The 12,259-nt window shown below is 38.6% G+C and overlaps 1 protein-coding gene across 2 annotated transcripts; it reads left to right on the top strand.

Moving 5' to 3' along the window:
* The first annotated feature begins 291 nt into the window (after positions 1-291).
* Positions 292-11,764, top strand: LOC133916051 (peptidyl-prolyl cis-trans isomerase PASTICCINO1-like). 2 transcript variants are annotated; one of them, XM_062359537.1, is made up of 20 exons: positions 292-622; positions 930-1,014; positions 1,631-1,700; positions 2,250-2,347; positions 3,940-4,062; positions 4,739-4,771; positions 5,052-5,110; positions 5,640-5,721; positions 6,177-6,335; positions 7,505-7,562; positions 8,307-8,455; positions 8,779-8,876; positions 8,951-9,020; positions 9,463-9,522; positions 9,985-10,041; positions 10,309-10,377; positions 10,519-10,596; positions 10,929-11,030; positions 11,121-11,192; positions 11,269-11,764. In XM_062359537.1, exons 1-20 carry the CDS (start codon positions 537-539, stop codon positions 11,551-11,553), a joined length of 1,893 nt encoding a protein of 630 aa, XP_062215521.1. In that variant the 5' UTR covers positions 292-536; the 3' UTR covers positions 11,554-11,764. The 2 variants fall into 2 exon arrangements, with proteins under 2 accessions (XP_062215521.1, XP_062215522.1); XM_062359538.1 differs by lacking the exon at positions 292-622 and having other exon boundaries at positions 955-1,076.
* The last annotated feature ends 495 nt before the right edge of the window (positions 11,765-12,259 follow it).

The following is a 12,259-nucleotide window of genomic DNA, read 5'->3' as shown; positions in this document are numbered from 1 at the left end:
TACTCAGAAAAGCTGAGAAGCTGAGAAGCTCCCCCAAACAGGCTGATTGCTGAGGAGCTTTTCTGGAAAGCAAAAGCTGGTTTCTGATGAAATGAACTAAAAGTTGAAAAGCTGGTTGAGGGTGGCTTTTCTGAAAAGCTGGTATGCTGAGAAGCTAAAAATTAAGCCTATAAGCCAAACCGCTTATCTCAGAAGCTATAAACAGCTTTTCAGAAAAGCAGCTTTTCAGAAAAAGTCCATAAGCTCCAGCTCCCCAAACAGGGCCTTAGGTTCTTTTAAAATAGGAGAAAAAAGTTGGAAAAAAACCAATCTAAACGGGGTTAGTTGTACTCTCCGCCGTTGAACAGCGGCGCCGGTGAGACGCCACCAACCCCTGTGCCAGGCGGCCTGCTGCTGCTACTACCGCAACTGCTCCGCCTCCGAGCCATTAATACGCACGCAACGCCCGTGATTGGGGAAGAAACACATCGATCCCCTCCAATCCTCTGTGCCGTCTCGACGCGGCGGCCGGCAAGCCCCCTCTGGAAGCTTCGGCCATGACCCACGACGCCGGCGACGCCGGCGGCGATCTCCCGCCGCCCGCGAAGAAGAAGTCGCCCGCCGAAGAGGAGGCCGAGAAGAGGTCAGTCCCTACGCGATCCAGGCGTGTACAATCCAGAGTAGAGTAGAAACTTCCACGGCGCTAAAGCGACGCCGAGGATTCGTTAGAATTAACAACTGTGCTTAATCATCTGCGACGTTTGTAATGATGGTGTTAAATTATTCTTTTATGTTTTCTGTTTTTCGGGTGTAGAACTGCGCAATGGAGCTTTTTATTCATTGGATTAACTGCTGCTAATTTTCATCTGTTAATTTTAAATGGGTTTAACTGCTGTTACTTGGTAATGGTGCGGCGGGGAGGTGGTATTCACACTATGTTTGTGCTGCAGGAGGAAGAAGCTAACACCAGGGAGCTTGATGAAGGCGGTTATCCGGTCTGGGAGCGGCGACGTGACCCCTGCGGAGGGTGATCAGGTCACAAAGTCAGCTATCCCCCATTGCACAATGACACGGCAAATGCACATACAAGTTGCAATGTGTGTTTGTCTCTGCAACCGAGCACTGTTTAGATTGTTGTTTCCGTTTTATGCTCTCTTCATGTAAATGCTTGATACACAATACAAAAAATTAGATGATTTCTGTCCTAAGCTCCTAGCAAAGTCACTCTGCCTGGGTGGTGGATTTGTCGTGTTAAGGTTGAAGTTTGGACCTCTAGTTGTACTTGATTGGGTACATTGTCCAACAATTTTGTGCAATTGTCTGTTGATTCTTGAAAAGAAGTGACAATAAGCGCAGTGTTTGGGTGACGTCGAAACAATCTATATAAAATGTTGTGCTATCATATCCCATAAATGCTTATTGACAAAACTTATCAGCTGATAAATGGAACTCTTTTGCCAGTTTGTTCGTAAAGTTACACAACATAGGATCTTTTTGATAGGACCACAAGTGGTTTTACGTCATTGATTATTGCACGGTTTTTTGACCCTGATGATGGCTTTCTCCAACATTGGACAATCTTTGATTTCTGTAATTTTATGAACAAGGAACTTTATATGGTCAAATTTTGCTCATTCCAGTAGTTGTGCAGGTCATACTTCATTGCACTACTCGGACCATGGATAGTATTGTTGTCAATTCTACAAGAAGGGAGCATGGAGGTTAGGCAATATCTTTCAGCACTTTTCATCATATGTATACTTCAAATGCGTTGTACAGAATCATGGAGATGTTCCTGACTTGAGAAACTCTTATCTTCTTCTTAACACTCTGTTGTTTCCATATCATGTCTTCCTATTAATAGAGTTTATTTCGCTACTCTGTTATGAGCAGAGGGTATATTCGGTTTCTTGTGTTGACAACTCACAATTTCTCAGTACCAGAGAATAAATTTTATCTCTTGGTGTTAGAAAGTTTGTAGATGATTTTGAGAAACAGAAAATCTCAGCAGTTTCCAATTTGCTTTTTAATCCTTCCAAAAACTAACTTCTTGCCAAACTACATGTCCTATTCTTCCTTACATCCTCTGGAACAACATATTAGATGCTATTATCATAAACTATTTTTTGTAATCCTTACATCTTAGAATTCATTGTTACATGAATTTGGCTGCCCAAATTTGTAACCATTTTATTGTCCCATCTATATGAGTACTCAACTCAACTACTGATGGTCTAAATCATCTTGTTTTTTATTGTTATAATTTACAGGTAAAGGAATCCCACTCAGATTTGTCTTAGGGAAGAGCAAGATGATCCTAGGCTTTGCTGAAGGCTTTCCAACAATGCTGAAGAATGAAATTGCTATGGTATTTCTTATGAACCGACTAAATCAATGAATTGAGAAACAAAATTATTCTAATAAGAAGTGTAAGGACGGTGACACCCTAAGAGGGCGGTGAATTAGGATTTCTAAAAACTATTCGGCTCCAAAACACAAGATAAATCTAAATCAATTTTTTATCTAAATATGCTCTAGGTTTATCTAGTGTGGCTACTCTATCTCAACAAACTTTTGCACCCTAAGTTTCAATCGTTGCAAGTACACGTGCAATTCTAGGAAAGGTAAATGCAGAAGATAAAATGATCCAATATAAAAGTGTGGAATGTAAATGAGTTACAGAGCGCAAACTCGCACAACGACTTTTTCTCATGGCATCGAGTTGTCTCTCACCCCTAGTCCACGTTGAAGCACCTCGCAAGAGCCAAACTCCCCAGTTGGATAACTCCATGGTTCTTGCCGTTAGAGCTCCCAACACACTGGTGGATCTTCCACTAGGTGTACCTGGATGCTCTCCGCCATCTTCACTATGGTAGTGTTTTACCGCTCCCACAAGGGTCACTCCTCCCTCTCACAACGCTTCTCGCCTACTCCACAAACTCGGTTGGAGGGTCTCGCAAGACTCACCTCCACCAAGCTAACTTTAGGCTAATCACCTAGCTAGATGCATGCTAGGTTTAAACTAATACTAATTAAGTCATTAGTCTTATGCTAATTTCCTTGATCTTCAACTTCAAGGTGACTCAAACGCGCTCCAATATGTGTGTATGCCTTGTGATGGGTGTGAACAATCTCAAATGGCTGGCCAAGGGGGTATTTATAGCCTCCCCCAAAAAGGGAAAAGCTAGCCATTGGGAGGAATCTGTCCAGGATTCCTAGTCACCATATTGTACGGTGACTAGCACCATATTGCACAGTGACCCAGTTTCAACGGTCAGAAATTGAACTATTGGAGCCTTCTTTGTACCCACTGTATTGCATGGTGACTCTGAAAAACTCTATTTTTCTTCTATCACCCTTGACCTTATTGTATGGTGACCCCCGTTGTGTTGTACAATGACATGTTTTCTAGAGGGACTTGTCCAATTCAATCCAACTCAAGTCCGGATCTTCGTGGTTTCTGTTCCTTAATGTCTTGGATCTTCCTCTGGTTTATTAGAGCTACTCAAACCTAGTGTGCATCACCTACTAGGTAACTAACCTAAAGACATTAGATCAAGCTACTAAACACAAATCTCTCTTCGTAGTACGACTAAAGAAAATAAACTTATCTACACAAGTGATGCTCTCAATACTATGATCACTTGTCTAAACAATAGGTCCTTATATCTTCATGACCTAGATGATTATCCTTTTGAGCTTTTTGGAAACCCAAGTCTATCACATAGCGTACATGAAACTAAACATTGTATACTAGCTAACAATATTAGTCCCATTGATCATGTTGACATTAATCACCAAAATCACATTGGCCCAATGCTAGGGTCCTTGATCTTTCAAGAAGACACTAGTCATTTTATGAGACCGCAGCGATTCAAAATGCACATGTCAATAATATGCAAGCATCTATCATTTTGTCATTTAGCCTCTTTTTCTTTCTCTTATAATTTCTTTTTTCAGTTCAAAATGAAGCCTCAGATTCACTATGCGGAGGAAGATTGCCCAGTTACAGCTCCAGATGGCTTTCCGAAAGATGATGAACTCCAATTTGAGATTGAAATGTTGGATTTCTTTAAAGCCAAGGTTAGTCTCATTAAATGATGGCTTCTCTTAGTATGAATTCAACTGCAGTATATTTCAGAGTCACGATGTCAAAGCACTTCTGGCAAATAGTTTCCTTGTCTACTTGAGTAATTTTGTCTACAGCATGGTATGAATTCAGGAATATTAGACAATATTTTCTTACAAAAAGGAATACTATGCAATATAAGTAATGTAAGACTCTATGCCCAAGATAGCAGGGAGGCAATGAAGCCGTTGGCATGCAGTATCATATTTCGTCTTTATAATCCAAATAACATGTGGTTACCAATTGGTTTTTTTTATGAGAATGGCTACCAAATATTCGCTTAAGAACTTACTATATAGATTATTTGGCTAGTATATCCCACTAAATAGTATAACATCATCATATTTATCACATATATCACGTAAGAAACTGTTTTTGTTTCCTACTGGATAATATCAATTACCAAATGCATCCAATATGAAAGTTGTTGAGGTAACTATTCCATGCAAACAAGCATTTTAATCAGACTTGCACTTGGTTCACTTAAGTTCTTTGGTACTCCTGCTGTTCCCGTCTTTGTGATTTCTTGATTCCATGGCTGTTGTCCAACCTAACACTTAAAAAACTAAGAAGATAGATGAAAGATTATTGCTACTTTTGATTACTTACTCTGCTTATCTTCTCTGTCAGGTTGTGGCTGAGGATTTAGGGGTAGTAAAGAAGGTGAACAGCCTTCCCATATCATTGCAGCAAATATGTTCTGTTTATGTAGTTAGAAAGATTCATACATTAGTTTATCTGTTAGATAGTTCATGTACTTTATAAAATTAGTACTGCAAAAGGATTCATACATTAATTTATGTTTTCTTAAAATATTATCACTTTTATTTAACTGCCATTGTAGATTCCTTTTTTGTGGGTTTGTGTGACAAGTGGTCTAGTATGCGAAGTTAGATGCTTCAGCTCAGTGACAAACTTTTTTTTTCTCCTTTGAATGTGGCAGATAGTTGACGAAGGTAAGGGATGGGAAACACCTAGAGAACCATATGAAGTTACAGCATGGTAAATATTTATGTTCTAAATTTGCTGAATGCTGGTCTATGTGTTGGTTGTATTAGTGCATATGTTTTCATTGTTCGTGTCAGACACTTTATCTGGCTTAGAAATGGTCGACATGATTGCCAGATGTACTATTGATTTCTGAGAAATTAAAATAAAATAGTTACATTTGATTATACAAACACGTAATGCTTAATTTGCATAGAAAGGAACAGGAACAGTTCATGCCAAGTTGCCTTTGATATTGCACCGAGCTGGTATAAAATGTTTTTAAGCTCTTGTGAGTAATATACCCTTGGCTTGAACCATTCTCTGATATGAGCACTGTGCAAATGGATGTAGTCAATTCATACCAGTATACTGTCAGGCTTACTGTACTTCCACTGCATTCTTATCTTGCTTGCTTACTGCAATTGCTATTCCTGTTTACAGCAGTTTTTTGGAAGATGCATTCTTATCTATAATCTATGATCATATTATCTTTTGGTTGCCTGAATATTAATTGGACTAAGATATTTGTCTGTCATTCCAGGATAACTGCAAGAACTGCAGATGGAAAAGAAATTATTCCAAGTAAAGAAGAACCATATTTCTTTACTATCGGTAAATTTGAGGTCAGGGACATTCTTGTTGCATGTAATAAGATAAAAATACAAAATGTCCTATTGTGCCTTTTGAAACTCTTTTATTATAAAATTTGCCTACAACTTTGAGAACACACAGTGCTCATCACATGAGTTTTAATATTCTATTATCTCTTTTGAAGTTCTTCTCAAGGATATGGAAATTTAGTGGCTTGCTTGTAGCACACCTGGACCTATAAATACTTGCCAACAGCAATGTGTGTTTGGCTGGTGGGTTTTCATATACATGAACTGTGTGCCATCTATCAGTAAATCCATTGGAACAATCTGTAATGTAGCTTCCTGATCGTAATATAATGCTAAAAGTTTGACACTGAATTGATTTAAAAGGCAGTAAAAGCATATATGGTTCATTTTGATTTACGTTCCTGTTTTTTTCTAACTAATGTTTGTTTTGCAATATCCTTTTTAATGTTCTAGTTTAGGTACCTAAAGGGCTTGAGATGGGAATTGGAACAATGGCACACAAGGAAAAGGCAATTATTTTTGTTAGCAGTACCTATTTGACAAAGTCCTCAGTAATGCCACAGCTTGAAGGCCTTGAAGAAGTTCATTTTGATGTTGAACTGGTTCGGTTTATTCAGGTACAGTCATAACTGATAGGTGCTTTCATTTTGTTAGCCATCTTCTTCCTGTGCCCATGCATCTTTCTATTAAATTAGAATTAGAATTAGGGCCTGCTGGATTTTCATGACATCACATGGTTGTCCTAGGCTGCGTTTCTTCACAGAACAACGGACAATACATGATGATGATGATGAAGTCATTATAGTCATACTTTATTTTGTCACCAGATGGTTATCCTTCGTCTCAGAACACTGCGTTGAAAATAATTTTATGGCGTGTTATGAGTGGCAGGGCACCATGGTCAATTTTATTCTTTCAACAGTGTTATAGATCAAGGTCGCTAGAGCCACACGTTCACCTCCTAAAACATTCAAGGTAGCAGACAGTTTTCATATCAAGGCCACTAAACATCATATCAGCACTTCTATCGAGGCCGCTAAACATGAAATACAGGGCCCGGTGATGCTGACACATTGACCCATCCTTTCTCTTTTGCTTTACTAACAATCTGTATATCTTGGACCACCAATTAAGTGAGAGGTGAACCACCAATTGAGTGGAATGTGTCGTGGATCGGCCTGCTTGCATCTGTACACCAACCTGCAGTTAAAGGTGACCACCTGCCAACCACTAACCACTAAGAAACGTGCATGTAGTCTTGTTCCAAGATTTACAATGGATTATCTGTAGTGCTCCTCGATTTTTTAGCATCTTCCTTGGTTATGTAAATACCTTGAATAAAATGCATTTACCTGTGGAATTTGGAATCTCATGTTGCTTGAGACTATTAAATCCAGAATTAGAGTGTAGTTCAACTTTTGGGTAGATTAAAACAAGCAGCAGAGAACTGGGTGTTAATATTGAAACAAGAGTATGATCCCAAAATTTCCAAACATACTTGACCAATATTTGAGTTGCAAAAATCACTTGCTGTGGTTACTGATCAAGGATGGAGGGTTCATGACATATTAGGTACTCCAGACCCAATTCTTCAATATTACTCTGGCTCTCATAGCTAAATATGTTTATGGAAGAGATTGGGGATGGTATTGTAATTTCCTTGAATTATCTTCTTAAGTCCACAATCTTTCTTTTCACTATAACTTTTACTCTATTGGTATGGAAAGAGGTCACATTCTCCTTTCAATTCTAAACTGCATTAAAAGTTTGTGTGATGTACAAATAGGTGAGAGACATGCTTGGTGATGGTCGCCTCATAAAACGACGTGTAGTTGATGGAAAAGGTAGGTAACTTACACCCTGTTTCATGTTCGTAATGGTATATGGTTTTTATGGGGGTGAAAATTTCTACCGATGTCCCCTATGACCTTCGATATGCATAACTTCTCTAGCACAACAAAATTTATCTTTAAAAAAATAATGCAAGAAATGGTCGCTTTCTTCCCAATCAATGGAACTTTTTGACATCTCCTGACCATTTGGTTAGTGTTATTCTTGTGTCGGGTGGAAAATAACTTTTTTATAACTATTCTATGAATAATGGATTGATTTTCTACCTTTTAATTTTATTGGCAGAAAGGCTATCTTGTAGACAACTAAAAGACAAAAGGGAAGTAAATGAGGGTAAAAGAAGAATTCCTACTAAATCGCCTTTCTACTTTAAAAAGAATAAAGTTTTTGTATCTAGCTGTCCCTTTTCTGAATAATGAACACGTGGAGTTTACTAATTTACATCATTTTCTTTTTGCGCGATGAAAATTGGATGATTGATGGTGCTCTGTTGATCCAAGTAATAGCGCTAAAAATGACCAAAATTCGGATTAAGGGCTGACTTAATAATGTGAAATTAGACAAACTGGTTTGTTATTTATTCTTTTCTTTTACTTAAAACCTGCAAGTTTTTCAATAATAAACCTTGCACATGGAATGTAGTCATTGTGGTCTTCATGGTGTTACTACTCGTTTTTTGATTATATCATGTGATATTTATACTTATTATGCTTCTCTGTGTTCCTTACAAATACCAGGTGAATTTCCTATGGACTGCCCTCTTCATGATAGTTTGTTAAGAGTGCATTATAAGGGCATGCTCCTTGATGAACCAAAGTCAGTATTTTATGATACACGAGTTGATAATGATGGTGAACCATTGGAATTCTGTTCCGGAGAAGGCCTGGTAAATATTATCACTTTAATCTTTGTCTCACTATACAATGATTAACTGTATGAAATCTTGCTGTTAGATTTACAAATTGATAATAAAAACAATGCTGAATCACATATTCTTTGAGTCCTAGCTCCTGTTCCCGATTTTGCTAAGTTCCACGTAGTTTCTTAAGAAAATTAGAACTACAAAGTTGCTAAAATAAGGAAAGATGATCGAGTATACCCTTTACCTTTCAAAATAAGGAAAGATGATTGAGTAAACTCCCTGAAGTTTAAAGTAGTTTTGATACTTTCAGCTAAGTAAGAGTCACGGACTTTTAACGCATTTTGTAGGTTCCAGAGGGATTCGAAATGTGTGTTCGACTAATGCTTCCTGGTGAAAAATCTATTGTCACCTGCCCTCCGGATTTTGCATATGATAAGTTCCCAAGGTTGTAACAACCATTATTATTACAAACCATTTTTGTAATGGAGCTTTCTGAATAATCTCTTATGGTTGCAACAGGCCAGCAAATGTTCCTGAAGGAGCTCATGTTCAGTGGGAAATTGAATTACTTGGATTCGAAATGGCCAAGGTAACAGACCTTTTTATTTCACTGTTGCTTTCACTAATCTCAAATGATGGTAATGGATAATTCCCCTTTCTGCTGTTGAGCAATGTTTGCATTTGATCGATAATTTTCCTGACTCTGGTGGGCTTTGCAGCTCCTAGCATACATCTGATTTTGATTATTGAGTAATTCTTCTTGTACTACATGTATTCTGTGTTATTTGGGTATCAGAAAGTATATACCACAGATTAGATGCCTTGCCTTTTTTCCGCAGGCATTCTTCTTTGTTGGAAGCTTTTCATTGCTCAGGACAACATTGTTCACTGGTTTATTCCTTTTTATCTAGGAGACAATCTCTGGCTTTATTCCTAGTGTTATATTTTGTTCTTTCCCTGTTGTTATGCTTCTCAGATAGTTTTTACTATTGAATCTCTTTCTTCTGACAACTGATCAAAATATAATGTAGGATTGGACTGGCCTGACCTTTCAAGAAATCATGGATGAGGCTGACAAAATAAAAAACACGGTATACTGACTAAGATCAGATTATTCTTATCTTTTTCCAATTTGTATACCCATGACAGACTGTCATAAGTGCACTTTTGCAGAAAATGTGTACACTTCAACAAACTTACTAGGACATCTGGAATATTGAATTACTTTCTTTGTTTCCCACGGAGTGGACAAACTTTCACTGCCTTTTTGAATGCTTGGTAGAGCTAAAAGGAAATACAGGCAGTGTTTCACAAGATGGTCAATTGGTTTAAGATGTCATTAGTATTAGCATATGAAAGCCTTGATGTTACATTAGCCCGTCAGCTGAGTTTGGATTTATGGCAGTTTCGATCCTATATTTCAACCAGTGTTTGGTTACAGGATACATAATAATCGTGTTTCTGCTGTTAAATACTTGTGTTTGCTATGCACTTGACTGCTTTCTTATTTTGAGTAGACCAACAACTGGTTTTAATCTTGAGGCCTTTCTCAGGGTAACAGACTGTTTAAAGAAGGAAAGTTTGAACTTGCAAAGGCGAAATATGATAAGGTATGCCCTCCACAGGATTTAGAATTTGTATGCCACAAATTGATGCTTATCTTAACTGAATTACTGTTATTTATCATATATATATATATATATATATATTGAGTGAAGGCACATTTTATTATTCTTAAACTTTGATATTGTTCTGGTTCACAATTGAATTACTGTTATTTATCAGATAAGTGCAGACAAATTTTGTTCTTACATTGTGATATTGATCTGGTTATCTACATTCGCTAACTTTGGTTCTTCTACCCTCTATGTCTGCAGGTGCTTAGGGAGTATAACCACGTGCATCCTCATGATGATGAAGAGGGAAAAATCTTTGCCAATTCAAGAGTACAATGATATTCTATTCCAGCTTCTCTCCTGCCATAGACCATTTGATGCCTTGATCACTTGATCATTTTCATGCACATATCATCCTCTAATAAGCAGCATTGAAACATGTATTCACCTTCTCTTTTTTTACAAGTGCAGAGTTCTCTGCATCTAAATGTTGCTGCTTGCTACCAGAAGATGGGCGAATACAGAAAATCCATTGAAACATGCAATAAGGTATCTTTTCCTAAAAATATACTCCTTATTAAAGAGAGATTTTTAAGCAACTAAAATTGTTGATATTCCATGTCATAATTTTGGTTTAGTGGCAAAGAATTCCCTTACTGCGTATATCGAAGGAGTATTGTTTAGTGCAAAGTCTCATCCATCAGCCCTAGTAGTCACATATGGGCTTGCGCATGGTCTACCAAATTAGTAACACAAGTTCATGAATTTGCTAGCTGATTCATTTTGTTTGCATGGTGAAGCTTTGGCGTTTCAGAGCAATGCTCTGTGATGCTAAAGCTAAATTGAGCAACTTATTTTCATTTCATTTACTCATTGAGCAGGTCTTGGATGCAAATCCAGTGCATGTGAAAGCTCTTTATCGCCGAGGGATGTCCTACATGTTACTTGGGGAATTCGATGATGCAAAGAATGATTTTGAGAAGGTTAGTGACACCATACCTTAATGCTATGTTTAATTGGTAGATCACTACCCTAAGATGCTTTTGATTGTATCTATTTCCCCTATTTATTAGATGATAACCATCGACAAGTCCTCAGAACCAGATGCTACAGCAGCTCTTCTTAAACTTAAACAGAAGGAACAGGTATGCAAGAGTACAACATCAACTCAAACCCTTTAAAATTTGGAGCTAAAAAATCAATGGATGGTTTGTAAACCAGGAAAGTGAAAAGAAGGCGAGGAAGCAGTTCAAAGGACTCTTTGACAAGAAGCCAGGGGAGATTTCTGAAGTTGGTGTAGAACCAGAGGGTGGAAAGAATGCAGTCGGCACAGAAGGCTCTGGTGAGGCAACAGGTGCTGGTAGAGACGCAAGCGCAAACAACTGTCCGCGTAGAGAATCAGAGCAGGCCTTTGAGGAAGAACGGCCAGGACTTCTCGGCCGCTTATGGCCTTCTGCGAGGAGGATTTTCACCTCTCTTGGCGTGAACAAATGCACAATACTCTGAGGTGCTTCCATTCTGCTACGGTCAAGTGACAACCAGAATCATAGCAGTAAACAGGAACTGTTATGGGCTTTCTGGCATCTAGAGTACTTGACGATGCAAATTGATACGAAAATGAACCCTGTGTAAGCTACAACAACTGATGGAAATGAGAAGTAATGAGGAAGTACCGGCCGTTCTATAAAAGTAGTGGAAGTTGGTCTCTGTTTGGTGATGCATTTGTTGATCATAGGAGGTGATGAAGTAATGATACTTGATATGCATCACTGTTGTACGGTCATACAGGTGTTGGTGGCCCAGAAGGATGATGCCGCGAACAGGTGAGCGCGCAAAGCACGGCGACCGGCCGGTGGTGCGTGTACGTACTGAGTGGCTGCTGGACCCTGGCGTGGGACGGCGGCGACGACACCTTGTTCGATGGAATCCTTTGTAGCTGGATGCTGGTGGTGTTGGTTCACTGTAGTAGTGCACGTAGGATGTCGACGAGACGGCGGGCAGGGGGACTCATCCGTTCTGAATCTTGACGTTTCATCGTCATCTCCTCTCTTGTTTCCGTTTTGGTGATCTGTGTCGAGTGAGTCGGGGTAAGGCCATCTCTAATGGAGATGGCATTTTTGCTATTTTGATTTTGAGTGCTACAGTAGAATAGAGTTCGATATTAGTCAGTAAATCATCTCTAACAGAGGCTGCAAACTGTATTTTCGAGTGC

Source organism: Phragmites australis, chromosome 4 (genome assembly GCF_958298935.1).
Source record: "Phragmites australis chromosome 4, lpPhrAust1.1, whole genome shotgun sequence".
NCBI classification, from domain to species: Eukaryota; Viridiplantae; Streptophyta; class Magnoliopsida; order Poales; family Poaceae; genus Phragmites; species Phragmites australis.
This window is presented reverse-complemented; position numbering and strand designations above follow the sequence as displayed.

Coding starts and splice junctions, on each gene's coding strand:
- LOC133916051 (XM_062359537.1), top strand. CDS start 537: ATGACCCACGACGCCGGCGACGCCGGCGGCGATCTCCCGCCGCCCGCG. Junction 10,042..10,308: donor CAAAGGCGAAATATGATAAG/GTATGCCCTCCA, acceptor CTATGTCTGCAG/GTGCTTAGGGAGTATAACCA. Junction 10,597..10,928: donor CCATTGAAACATGCAATAAG/GTATCTTTTCCT, acceptor CTCATTGAGCAG/GTCTTGGATGCAAATCCAGT.